We start from the raw sequence: 14,093 nt of genomic DNA on the forward strand, positions 1-14,093 counted from the left end.
TCGACTTTGCTGCCGCCTCTCGCACTGCTGGAGTTCAGCAGTCGACGAGAGAGCGATTGGGGATCGATTTATCGCGTCTACACTACATACGATAAATTGATCTCTGATAGATCGATCGCTACCCGCCGATCCGCAGGTAGTGTAGACATACCCTGACAATGGCCAGTACCAATGCCTCAAAGGCAGGTGTAAGAACCTTGTGGGTGTGTAGGCTACTCTGCCCCCTATATGCATCTGTCTCCTGGATCTCTCATATCTAGAGCTTGGCTTAAACCCTGAAACTTGAGGTTTCATATCTGTTCCAAAATGTTTGTCATCATTACCTAAGATGTCTCTGGATATTCAGTTTTGAATCTTAAGTTCTTGGCCTCATTGACTTCCTGTGGCAGTGAGTTCCACAGTCATCTTACATGTTGTATGAAAAGAGAGAGATCCTTTCCGTTTTGAATCTGCCACCTTTTAATTTCATTACATGTCTCCTTGTGTTTTTTCCTCTCTCCAGACAACATGAAACAGTGATTCCAAGTGAACTGCCCCTTGTTCAAGAACTCACTTCCACACTGAGGGAGTGGGCAGTTATCTGGCACAAGCTGTATGTGGTGAGTATTTGCTTTCTTCCTTTGTTGGTGTCTGGTCCAGGGAGAGGGGAGAAAAGGTCAGGATCTCTACTCCACCCAGGACAGAGTTTTTAAACAGAAGTATGCAGAAGATTTTGAAAGGACCTCGCATATCCCCATCTTGTGCCCATGCACCCAGCGGCTGATGTTCATTTTTAGCACATATGCTTTTTACGAACAGGGCCCCAGAGCTCAGTTCTGCCTGTAGGGTTGTTTGCTCTGGGAATCAGCCCCATTTTATTCTAACATGTATTTTCCACTGACTGGTAGATCTTCCCATCTGATGTTTGCTAGTGTGATTTCCAGAGCTGCAAACAGTGATGTGATTAGAAGCAAAATGGTGTAAGTGCTAGACCAGACGCAGGGGGCTGTGATTCAGGATTTCTGGGCTCTGTTGTGCTCCTAACTCATTGTGTGATCTTGAGTGAGTCACTGATGCAGCAAAGCGCATCAGCATGTGCATAAGCCCCATTGACTTCAGTTAATGAGTGAGTTAAGCACGCGTTGAATCATGGCCTATAATTTCCCTATGCTTCCATTGCTCAGTCTGTAAAATGAGCATAATATTGAACTAAGTCAGGTATATTGAGACTTGGTATTTGCAAAGCATTTGGAACTTGTAGATTGCCTTATACCTAAAAATCGCTCAGTATCATTGTTATAATAAGGAGCTGAAGAAGTAGTAGTGACTTACTACTGTTTAAAAGGTGGATGAGCAAAGGCTAGGTCTTGTAGGACTAAGGTTCTGTCTACTCTACAAAACGGTACTGCTCTTGAGTAATTGATTAGAAGACAAGGCGCGCACCATGGTCAGAGTTGACCAGGACAAGCCATAATCAACATTGTGTCAGCTGGTTGGAACTGCATGTGTGAGTCACTCTTCACAACGTGAATAAGGGTTCCTGTAGTGCCTACAATGTCTGTCTGATTTAGTGCCAGAGCACAGGCCTAGGAGTCAAGACCTGAAGCCTAATACTGACTCTGCCACTGGCTTTCTATGCATGTTTTGGCAAATAGCTTAACTTTGCTTGGCTTCAGAGATGGGGATAATATTTCTTAGCTACCTTTGCAGAATGCTTTGAGATCTCTGGAAAGCCGGTGAAGTGTTATGTGCATGAGCATATGTGCTGGTGCTTGGGGTGCGGCAGCACCTCCTGGCTTGAAGTGGTTTACAGTTTGGTTTACAGTTTGGTTCAATGGCTCTCAGCACCCTCACTATACAAATTGTTCCAGTGCCCCTGTGCATGAGAGGAGTATATGTATGTATTTATATAAAAGCACAAAGTATATATACCTATAAAATATAAATACTTCTGGTGTTGCCTTTTCCAGAACGGGCACAATCTCTGATCTGATCTTTCTCTCCCTGGGGAAATATGCCATCAAGATTGTTGGTGAAATTAGATTCAGAAACTCCCAGGTGCAGTGGAAGGAAGAGCCATCTCACTAATAATATTCTATTTCTCAGACAGCTCTGTTTACTTTCCCTAGCCCCCTTGATCTTTCTGTCTTCTGTATCCTGAAGGCAAGATAATAAAATATTTTCACTGAGTCTCAATCCAGTGCTTACTGTGCTCTGCAAACAGTCTTTCCAGGCAATGACCAGTACATATTTATTTGTTCATCAGACTGACTTTTGGTGGTGGTTTATCTTTGGTGGAAGGATTAGCTGCTTTAGAAGCACCCTGTATCTTTGTTTCCTGCCTGACAGGGCCATGCTCAAGGCCAACCTAACCGTCCCTGACTTTCATGTGAAGCAACACACAGGCTTCTCCGCTAGCACGGGATGTCGTTTCTTTTCTCCTCATGCTGGGCCAGCCACTATCTCCACTAATGTTAACTCGAGTTAATCCCATCACGTTATCTTGTGCTGATGCATATTAGCTCTGTGTCTGCTGGGGAAGCAGATGAATAGGAGGTAGTGAACCATATGGGCTCAGCGTTATCCCTGGGGGAATTCCACTGAAATCGATGGTGTTTCCCTAGGGATAAACTCGATCCATTATTTACAATCATATCCTCTTTCATCTTTATCCTCTTCTCCGCAACATCTGAAGCCATTCAAGAAAGGGAATTTTCTCGCTGTTGGGTAGAGAAACTGGAAGCATTGTGCCATTGCAATACTAAGACTGCTACTTGATCCTTCCTGCACACCTTACAAGGTTCAAATGTGGGTTTCAACATGAAGCAGGTGTAAGCTGCTAAAGAGTCCTGAGTAGTCTTTTTGCAAGAGAAATCACTTGTACAATTCTCCCACTGCATGGTTTCTGGAGTGCTACATGCCTCGGATTGCATGTGACCTTCCTGCATTCTCAGTTCAAATTGCCCCTCTTGCATGGATGCCATTTATTCCTTGTTTTGACTAACAGATTAAATAACCAGAGCTCCACGAGATTTGTTGAAGTCTAAGCACCATTGACTGGCACTTGCTCTGAGCCACAATACCTTGCCCTAAGCCTGGATAGAACTGGCAGAGAGCACAGACCATTCTGCAAAAAGATCCCAACTCCAAACTGTCTCCTTCCTCTTACTGTAGATGAAATGGGGGAGAGGGAAAGGTCAGCCGAAGACAGCGCTCCCAAGCAATGCAGGGCGACAGCCGCTGGAACACTGTAGCTAAGACAATTGGCTGGGGTCCAAAGACCTGCACTTTCTTCCTAGCTCCACTGCTGACTTATTATGTGGATCACTTCCCCCTCTTCCTGCCTCAGTTTCCCCACCTAAGAAATGGGATGATGATGCTTGCCCCTCCTCCTTAAAGCACTTGGAGATCTCCAGATGAAAAATGTTATATAAAGGCTACATGTTAAGTATTTGTATAGATCAATTGGGTGCCACATAATGACATCTCTAATTTTCACCATAGATAAATCTGGGTTGTTTTACAGTAGCATTTAGCAGTTCCAGACGAGATTGGGGCCCCTTTGGGCTATGAGCTGTACACACAGAGAGTAAGAGAGAGCTCCATCCCTAAAGAGCTTACAATCTACCCAGACAAGTCAGGCAAAGGATGGGAGGGGAACCAGAGGTACCAGAATGGGGAAGTGACTTATCCAAGATCATGCAGTAAATAGGTCATTGGCAGAGCTGGGACCAGATTCTTTGTCTCCCAAGTCTCTGTCCAGTGCCTTAGCCTTTGCACAAAGCTGCCTCTGAAAAGTTGGTAAACCTAGGCTGTTTGTGAAGTTGGTCGTTTTGCTGAGTTAGGCTGAAATGCTGACTCGAAGAAAAACAATTCAGAGTTGAGAATGAATTACCCTTTCTTCCAAAGTGGAGTCTTAAGGCAGATTATAAATTCTGGAGCTTAATTTTTCTTCAGTCAATGGTTACTTCAGGCTGCACAGTATGTGCTCTGAGACTGTAATTAAGATGAGAGAATAGTTTTAAATTAGCTCCAAACATTTTTCTTAGCCAGAGTAAGTTTGTCCTATTGAAAAATTTCACCCAGCCATAAGTGCATTTTGTTTGTGGTCCACAGAACCACAAGAATTTTTTCCACCCTCTTAGTTTAATGAGAGGCAAGATGTGATGCAATTGCTGTGTAAAGCGAGCATTTTATTCCTGGCTTGTTTCCTTAAAACCTTTCAGGTTCTAGCCTCAGAATCTGTTTTTTCCTAAGAGCAGAAATACTTCCTCTTTTATGTGACTTTACTATGTCAGCGTCGTTTTTAAAATAGACTTAGAAAACATCATGGTTTGTAATGGATGCAAATTTATTTCCCCTCCCTGCAGAATAAAAAAATTCAAAGGGAGGAAGGAGGAAGATGGAGAGAGAAGGGAAATGGAGAAGAAGGGGGATTTTTCTCTTTGGCAGCATATCATTTCACTGCTGTAATTTCTGTAAATTACAGCAAGAACTGCACCATAGTCTCCATTGCAGAGCATCTACTGAGCCTGAAAAATGAATCCAGCCTCTGCATGGCGCATGGAAATTTAGCAAGCACTGGTTGTCAGTGTAGCAAATCTAGTTTCTTTTAAGGTTGTGGAACAGAGTAACAGGGTGAGTGAAACACTGGGCAGCATTTAGCACAGCAAAGCTCCGCTCGGTCATATCGTTGTAGATCCTTGCCTCAGTCAAGGGCACGGTTTGTAAATGGCAAGTGTAATTCTGGGGCACACACAGAACTAATAAAACTCCTGAAAAGTACAGAGGACCCTCTCCTTCGGTTGAATTCAGTGGCAACTGAGGGTGCACAGAACAGGGCAGATCTAGGCATCTCCTAGAGCTAGCGGGGAATTTTTTTTTTCCTGTGCAAAAATATTTTGACAAAAGGGTTTCATAGAAAATATTTTTTTAAAAACATTTTGGGTAAAAACAAAGTTGTTTTCAGTTTCTGATGGTCAGAAATTGTCCGATTTTGCAGATAGGGGGTTGTCTTTTCTGTGAAAACCTGAAATGTTGTCAAAAACAGACATTTCCCATGGACTTCTTTTCAACAACAACAACAACAACATCAACATCAACTCCTCTTTTCCACGTGGAAAAACAAGTGTAACAGAAAATGTTTGGCAGGCTCTATCCTAGCTCGTAAGTAAAACGAAGGACCACAATCATTCCACAAGCTGTGGAAAGGAGACACATGAAGAGAATTCAAGTTCTGGTTTAAAAATAGTTTGTACAGGTCCTCGACTTTACGATATTTGAGTTACGACGAACGGCACTTATGACGTTTATAAATTGTCGTCACGTTTTGACTTTACAACGCTCGATCCGACATTGTTCCTATGGGAAATTCGAGTTACGACATTTTTGACTTAAGATGCAATTTTCAGGAACCAATTGTGTCGTAAGTCCGAGGACTGCCTGTATTGCATTTAGCGTGGTAAGCTCCTGCATCCCAAGCTTTTAGCATTCTTTGATCATTAGTAGGTGTACATACATTGTATCGCTTCCTGTCTGTCCACCATTGAAATTGAAATGTTTGCCATTGACTTAAATGGGAGCAAGGTCAGGCTCTTTTTATTCCTTTTGTGAGAAGCATATGTTTCCATTGCTTCTAGGTGGGTTAGGTTTTTTTAAACTGTTGCCTTTGTACGTGATGTATTTCATGCCAACAGCCCATAGAGCGTCTCATCAATCACGTCAACTGGGCTAAGATCAGTGCAAGATCTTGCTTTTCTTCAACCTGTTTACTCAAAGTACATCAAAGTACTGATATATTGGAGCACATATCAATATAGAAATGGCTCTTTTTGGCACTGGAGTGCGAATAGACATATTCTCTGCATGGGCATTGGGAAATGGCACTCAGGATTTTATCTAGAAGAAGTGTTTTTATGTGTACCTTTTGAGTTCATCCAGATTAGCTTCCGGAGGGTCTTCCGCATAGAGAAATCCTATATTATCCACCCTGTCTTTGATATTTGTTGAAAACACACATTGGAAAAATGCAAGGTAAATATAGCTGTCCAGATAAGGAACTGAAATGGGTTCCGTTTTTGGCTCTGACGCAGACTTCCTATGTGACCTTGTGCAAATTGCTTAATCTCTCCTTGCCTTGGGCCCCAATCTGTGTAATAGAATTAATAATGCTTCCTGACATCATGGGGGTTTTGTGAACTCCTCCCCTTCACCCCCAGTAGCCCTGAACTGGAACATGTGCAGGTTGCTCTGAGGAGATGATTTATGTGCAGTGTGGTCAGGGCTAGGAGCTGTGAGAGTCTGACACTTGATCGACGGTATTCAGAGATGTTCGTGAGACACTCATCAGCTCCATAGTAAATCCTGTAAATAAATAAAATGCAACATCTTGCTGTATTCACATGTGGTCTCCGGTCACCACCAACAACCTTTGTCTTGTAGTTGGGTTTAATATTTGTGTGTAACAATGCTGCTAACGTTAGTAATACAGAAAACAGTTTTAGACAAAGCAAATACAGTAGTTTATATCCTTCCTCTTCTTTCAGAGAGGGACAGAGTAGAGAAATTATTTTAAAAAAAGGGGTGGGGGGAGTTCATGCTGTGTAGGGACAGTTGTGCATAGCTAAGTACTAATGGTATTAATTACAAGAATGTGTGTCTGTCTTTGAAACTGTTTTAATTTGGAGCTTTTTGCACATAGTAAGGCCAGATTTCAGACACTGATACCTAAGTAGGATACTCTAATTATACATTCATAATCAGGTTGGCAATCAGAGATATAGCTGCCCATTTTATGTCCCTGGTTGGTGATAGGGACACAATTTTAAACTGTCCATATTTGGAAATTGTGCCCCTAGTACAATGGATTTAAGCCACATGTTTTGGATCTAATTAGCAAAGACCCCAAAGTTTGTAGTGTTTGGATCTGGAGTATTGGTTTAGCTCTTTATAAAAGGTAGGGCCTATGCAAAATTCCAGCCCAGGTTTAAATTTCAAACAACCTGAATTTCAGAAGTGTCGGGATCTGGGGCTTTGATTGTCTGCTAGTGAGTGGTTTGATCTTGGCAATGGCTCAGCAAAGAGGCATCAGACAAGAACTCTTTGCGCATGTTTTAGTGCATCTCCTGGGGGAGTCATTGACTATGTTAGACTTGGGAGCAGTCTGTCTAGAATAATTTAAGGAATGTAAAGTTGAAAAGTATTCTCCAAAATCACATGGTGCAGTTGCTTTCTCTATCATGGGGGAGTTAATGTTTATATGAATTCATTGCGCAGAAGGTTAGGAATGACTGTCTGCCACCATAATCCTTGTTATCCAGAGCTCTGCAGTCTTCCTTCATGTGGCTATGCATGGAATAATTAAAAGTGCTAAGGTACATTGTAACATAATTGAAAGCAAAGAGTGTGTATTTAGAAAGTACTTACTCATTTGATGGGTTGTAGGCCTTGTTTAGAACATAAGAATGGCCATACTGACCTTCTACCGACAGTGACAATGCCAGGTGTCCCAGAGGGAGTGAACCTCACAGGTAACGATCAAGTGATCTCTCTCCTGCCATCCAACTCCACCCTCTGACAGAGACTAGGGACACCATTCCTTACCCATCCTGGCTAATAGCCATTAATGGACTTAACCTCCATGAATTTATCTAGTTCTCTTTTAGAGTTTATTAAACTCTGGCAACAGGTATTTTAAAGAAATAATTGGAGACTGAAGAAATCAAACAATGCAGACTTGATGTAAGCAGTCTATAGAGTAGCTGCTATTGACACCTGCTCTGAATTTGGCCTGATACCTTTATGTTCAGTATTTAATACTAACCATTAAAGTTTGCGTTCCTGTACTCTTTGATATGACACCAATCTTAAATCTTATGGGTACAGGGTACAGGTGCCTTTTCCAAGCTGCTCTAAAACAAAGTCCACACACCCCTTTCCAGGGGCTCATTAACAATAGCATAACAAAGTTCATCTCAAGCCTTTTACCAGGTATGACTGCACCTGGAGTTCCTCCCTCAGGACTGCTCAGCTCACACCCTAGATCCCCTTTTTCTAGGGAGCCACTCCTACCTCTCATATATCAATGTGTATAATGAACCACCTGATTCAGTGAACCAGAAGAACCCACTTAACGCTTTCTCAGCAGGATCAGCCCCTGGTAACAGGGTGGGTGTGTAGCAGACTAACACTGTAAGCCTGTTAAAGAAACATTTCTGTTTTTGTCTTGGTAAATTAGATCTAGTGTCTATAATTTCCGATATGTTGCCTTGGACAGCAAGCTGTGCCTGATGCTTAGTGTAAATCAGGAACTTGCCATAATGCATCTGGCTGATTGTGCAATATTGGGGAGGGGAGGAGGGAGCAGAATTCCTTCCTGAGCCCTGTGAGCAATCAGTTTGAGAAGCATGAGACTTAATTATTCATTCTACTCAGTGCTGCTACAAATGTTGTAACTGGTCATAAAATTCTCCACCCCTTTTTAAGTACATCTACACCTGTGGCTCTGGCTCCCTTGTAGGAGCAACATGTTGTGTATATTATGAAGCACAAGTGCCTGCCCAATTTAATCTGGGGTGGAACCAGAAAAGGGGCATGTGAAATAGTCTCATTAATTAATTTGGGTGTGGGAGAGCTTCACAGAGTCATTTGTTTTAATAACATGCTGAGTCAGTATTTTAGAATTTTACATGCTGTTTTTAATGAAAAATTAAAATGTATCTACTGTAGGAAACTCAAGAGAACAAATTGCTGCTTTTGGGAAGCTTGTGGGGGAAACTTACATTGATTGCAAGGTCTTTTTGCTCTGTTTATACAGTGCCTAGCATGATATTTGTCCTGGTCCATGACCGGGACTCCTAGCTGCTACCACAATGCAAATAGGAAATAACCAAGTTATTAATATTTATTTGTATTGTGGGGGCACTAGAGGAATAGATGAAGTCAAAACCCCATTGTGCTAAGCACTGTGCAGACCTACAGTAAATGACAGTTGGTGTCCCAAAGTGCTTGCAATTGTGGCCCCGATCTTGCACCCACACCGTGATGCTTTCACTTCGGCAAGCCTCTCCAAGGGGCCCAAAGTCTGTCTGTGGGCTATCAAATCCGAGTCTCCGAATGCAATGCCATGAGTGCCATGCTAACACAGTGTCCCAGGAATTGTTGGGAGGGGTTTGTCGTTGCGTTTTGGATGGATTTTTTGAGAGTAGGAGTGGAGTGGGGTTATAGACAGGACCAAAAGAGCAGACTGCCATGGAAATGAAGCACAGGGACTCAATTCAGTTAGTGTTCTGATTTTAAAATGTAGTTGCCGATGCTGTGTCTTCTATTGAGTCACCTTTTGGAAGACTATAGAGAGTCTTCTATTGAGTCACCTTTTGGAAGACTTCTTGAGCTCGTGGTTTTCTGCACACAACCAGCCTGAAATTGTGATCCCTTTTTCCCCTTTAGGACAACAGGATGACACAATTTCGGCATTTACAGCAAATGACCTATTGCCTGATAGAGTGGAGATCACAGATACTCTCTGGGACCCTTCCCAAAGATGAGCTGGCAGAACTCAAGAAGAAGGTCACTGCTAAAATTGACTATGGCAACAGGTAAATCACACTCAGCGTTTCACATAGAACCAAGCTCCCAGCCGATGGTCTGAGACTAGGATTCCTGGACAGGCACTTGGCTTGTGTAATCAGTATTGACCTGGTAGCAACAGCAGCTATCAATGGAGGCAGCATCTCTAAAAATAAAGTCATGGTTTCTCACCTGAGATGATAATTGCATTGCAAAGACTTACTGGCACTTCATTAACTCCTTGGAGTTTCAGTCCAAGTATTACAAGAAAATCCTCTTATCTGCTAAATTTAGCAGATAGCTCAGATTTTGCACCCAATCCAGCAACTCTTATTTATACTAGCTGTTTTGTTAACCTCCTTATTAATGTCTCGTGTAAGTAAAGGCTGAAGGATTGGGCCCTTCACTGGTTCTGTTACTTTAGTGCTGCCTGTATTTGGTTAGGATAAGAGGCAGTGGATAGGATCCTGGGAATTGGGAAGCCTGAATTCCATTCCTGGCTCTGCCACTGACCTCTTGTGTGTGACTTTGGAAAGTTTGTTTCCCCTTTTATCTGTCATGTCTATTGAGCGTGCAAGCTTTTCCGGGCAGGGGCTGTCTCTTACTTTGTGTGTGTATTTACAATGCCTAGCACAATGAGGTTGTGATCTTGGTTAGGGTCTGAAGGTAGTACCATACCACAAACAATAACAATAAAACGGAGTCTGGATCCTCTGTTTTGGGGTTAGTGAAGCCAAACCCCAACTGATGAGGGTTTGCAAATTCAGACTCAACCTCCTCAGCCCAGGTCCTCACTCAGATATCTGGTGATTTACCTTCTGTATGAGAGAGAGAGGCCCAAAACGAAACCCAGAGTCAGAACAGCCCCACGCAGTGGGCAAGTGCAGATCTGAATCAAAATGCCCCTAATCTTTGGGGAGCACAAAGCTCAGAATCCTGAGCTGAGCTCTGCAGCTCAGACCCACTGCTAGTGTCTTCTGATGTTGATATTGTCACCCACCCATCCCTATCTTACCTCACTATATTTAATTAACTGTGCTACAGTCCCAAAAGGGAACTATTGAAATGTAATTAGAGATTAAGGGCCTGCTTCTCTGTCACCTTGCGTCTTGTGCAGTCAGTTACACTGGTACCAAACGGGCATAGAATACGACCCGATTAGAATGGCAGTGTTTTGTATTCACTGTGCGCTGGTACGAATGACATTCCAAGGTAGCACAGAATCAGGCTTTAAATGATTTCTCCCTGGAAAGGGGACAATGGGGGTTCTCACGCCCATTCGAAATGTGACTAAGCCAGCTGGAGTGGATGTAGCAGTTTGGACTTCATATGCCAATGCTTGGCAAGAAACCTCACCTGTCTGAATTCTGCCAAAAAGCTGGCATCTCCCATGAAGTGTGGTTTGTGTTTAGCTGCCCGGGGTCAGGATTTAGATGCAAGGCAGGAACTAAACTGCTTTATCAGCACGTTAAGCGATACAGCTCTGTAGACAGCCAAAGCAGCATTTCATGGGTTTGTATAGACCTGGGATTGTCTCCGTGGCTCATTAATCTGTTTGAAGGCAGAGTTGGAAAATTACCCGTTTAACCTTCTTGCAGAAACCGAGTAGATTTAACACATGCACAGATATATCCCTTAAACATACATGTAAATTGCCACTGAAGGGGTCTCATCTTAGCTGAACTAATTCATTAATTCTACTCCTTTACTAGATATTTTCTTTACGTACCTTTTTTTAAGATAGGGGTGAAGGATGGTATTTCTGGGCATTAGGGCTACACACAGGATTGGTAGAAGAACTAAAAATGTCATCGCTTCTCACCCAGCACCTGATCCAGGCCGCAGTTTGATCTCAGTAGTTGGCACAATTTTCTAAGTCTCTGGGGGGTCCTGTCTGGGCTAGAGGTTCTGGACAGGTTGGTCCCTCCAGCACGACCGTAACACATGTGCACACCCTCAATCAACTGTAGGTCATGCTGTGAAAGCCCAGCCAGCCCCTCCCCCCCCCCTCCCCCAAAGGCTTCCACAGAACCAAGGCTCCGTCATGTCAGTTCATTCCTGTTTCCACCATTATGGATGCGGGTTGCAGCTCATGAGAGGGGGATGTGGGAGATCTTAGCACTTCCTCTGCTGACTTCCTCCTCTGACTGCCTCTGCAGATACAGAGCGAGAATACTTTAAAGGGAGTTTGCATGGTAGTTCCATACTTGTATACTGTACCTCTGATCACTGGCTTTGAGACCCTGGGGAGAACTGAGGGCTAGTTTCCTAGTCCATGTTCTATCCTGGAGCAGTTCCCCAGGATTCAAAGGAGAGCAAAGATGGATTCAAGCCACTGTTCCCTCTCCCCTGTCTTTAGCTGACCCCAAAAGAGCTCTAATCCAACTGAGGATATTGGCTCGAGGCTGGAGTCCCATGAACGGCCCATGTCATCGCTGACCTTCAGTGGTAGCATGACAAAATATTGTGATGTTATAGAGCTGTGACAGTTATAGAAGCAGGTTGCTGTAGTGACACTTGTCACCTGTTCATCTTCCCAGCGGTCACAGAGATGGACTCTCCATTGGTTCTTTAAACAAATCCCTCTGGGTTATTTTTTAAAGTTGCACGAACATTTTCTGTTCCATTTCCATACCGACATTAAAAAGATTCTTGAAATCGCATTTGCTTCCAACTTATTTCCAATTATTCTCTGTTTCCACCTGTAACACGGATGCTGCCCAGGATCTTAGGGCTGGATCTGGTGGTGCGAGATGACAATGGAAACATCCTGGACCCAGATGAAACCAGCACGATTGCTCTCTTTAAGTCCCATGAGATGGCATCCAAAAGGATCGATGAAAGGATCCAAGAGGAGAAGGTATGTCCCTGCTTGTTTGTGGCCTTACCCCCAAGAAGTCACCTGTGCTCTCTGCCTTTGTGTATGTCAGCTGATTTTTGGGTAAGGGATGTTATGCTGTCATAGTGGTGTTCTATCTGGCATCAAAGCTAAACTGAATTCCACTGTGCTTCCATTAAAAACAAAAAAGGGGAAAATCCGTTTTAGTAATCCATTTAATGTGAGGCCTGGGCATCTGGAGCTCCTTTGCAACTTTGAAATTCTCAGATATAATGTAGCTTGCTCCTTCCAGGTTTTGGCATCAGGTGCATGTTCAGTAGTAACTGTACTGAATCATCTTTTCAACAGCATCTTAATGGATTAGGAGCCTGTGTCATTGACTTCCAGCCTATATTCTTTCTAAGATTGCCCTTCCTTGTTCAATGGCTTTCAATGAGACTTAGGCGCCAAAGGGCCACATGAGCACTTTTGGATATTAAATTTAGCCAGCCGCATTCTTCTTTTTCCTCCTCTAGTTAAAGACATTCAAGTTGTGATGTATTTTCTTGTTCTTGTAAATGTATATGTATGTTACATGTCTATAATATGAACCACTTTGTTTACCCCACAGGTACGGGACACAGACACTCCTGTGGTGAAACATGGGTTGCCCTATCAGTCCTCCTATCCCACAGAATGAATCAACCATCAGTCCTGTCTAGAAATTAGTTGACTCCTTAAGGAGACCCAGCACTAAGCTTTATCCCACATGAAGCCTCTGTTCTTTCTAAGGAGACCCCCTTCATGTTCATTTTATCTTTCTCTGCAGTCTCTGCAACAGAATTTAGACCTCCGAGGGCAGCCAGTATTCAACACAACACACACCTACAGCCTGTACGTGAACTTCAAGAACTTTGTCTGCAACATTGGTGAAGATGCAGAGTTGTTCATGAGCCTCTATGATCCTGACCAGTCAAAACTGATCAGGTAGGTTGCTGCTGAATCGGAAAGTTCGCTCTTGTTCTGCGGTGATTGTGGTGCCCCATCCGATGGCACTGCAAAGAGGGCCGTAAGGGAGGAGTTGGGTAGGGTTGTTTTCTTCTTTAGTCTTTTGTTCGTTCTTTTGGTTACTCCATTAACAGTGATTTGGGTAGGAATTATTCTATCTCAAATGAGGGACAGGCTAAAATGAGCAGTAATTCGTCAGTGTATAAAAGACAGATATATTAGAGTCCTCTAGAGCCCATGTGATACTTAAAAATCCTACAACACTTGTTAAAGGGGTAATCATATTCATACCAGTACCTTAGTCAAATTCCAATTTGTCCCTTTAAATTCTACTTTTCTTATATCCCCCTGCAGTTTCCTTTTAGACTGAATATATTTTCTTCACTACCTCCCTTAAACTGTGTTTATAGGTTTGGTGTGTTCTGTTAAACAGCTGCCTCTCTACACCCCAGAGGTGGCTGCATTTCACCGATGGGCGAAGTGACTTTCATGTATCAGTTGTATATCACTTGCGGATGAAAGATGTCGGCTAAAATTTTGTAAAGTGCCTAAGCGACTTAGATGCTTTTGAAAATTTTACCTAGTATACATGAATTGCAGAGGTTTATTTTATTTTATTTATAGTGAAAATTACCTGGTTCGTTGGGGCAGTAATGGGATGCCGAAGGAAATTGAGAAACTTAATAATCTCCAAGCGATCTTTACAGTAAGTCCTGTTGTG

The 14,093-nt window shown here is 43.0% G+C and overlaps 1 protein-coding gene across 1 annotated transcript in view; it reads left to right on the forward strand.

Annotated features, from left to right (window-relative positions):
• DOCK5 (dedicator of cytokinesis 5) overlaps nt 1-14,093 on the forward strand; it is a 135,459-nt gene that overhangs the window by 47,020 nt on the left and 74,346 nt on the right. Inside the window, exons 5-9 of the mRNA XM_045004688.1 lie at nt 503-599; nt 9,427-9,575; nt 12,271-12,406; nt 13,194-13,351; nt 13,997-14,078. Coding sequence (XP_044860623.1) covers nt 503-599; nt 9,427-9,575; nt 12,271-12,406; nt 13,194-13,351; nt 13,997-14,078 — 622 coding nt within the window. The remainder of the gene's footprint in view (nt 1-502; nt 600-9,426; nt 9,576-12,270; nt 12,407-13,193; nt 13,352-13,996; nt 14,079-14,093) is intronic.

This window comes from Mauremys mutica, chromosome 2 (assembly GCF_020497125.1).
Source record: "Mauremys mutica isolate MM-2020 ecotype Southern chromosome 2, ASM2049712v1, whole genome shotgun sequence".
In the NCBI taxonomy this organism is placed as follows: domain Eukaryota; kingdom Metazoa; phylum Chordata; order Testudines; family Geoemydidae; genus Mauremys; species Mauremys mutica.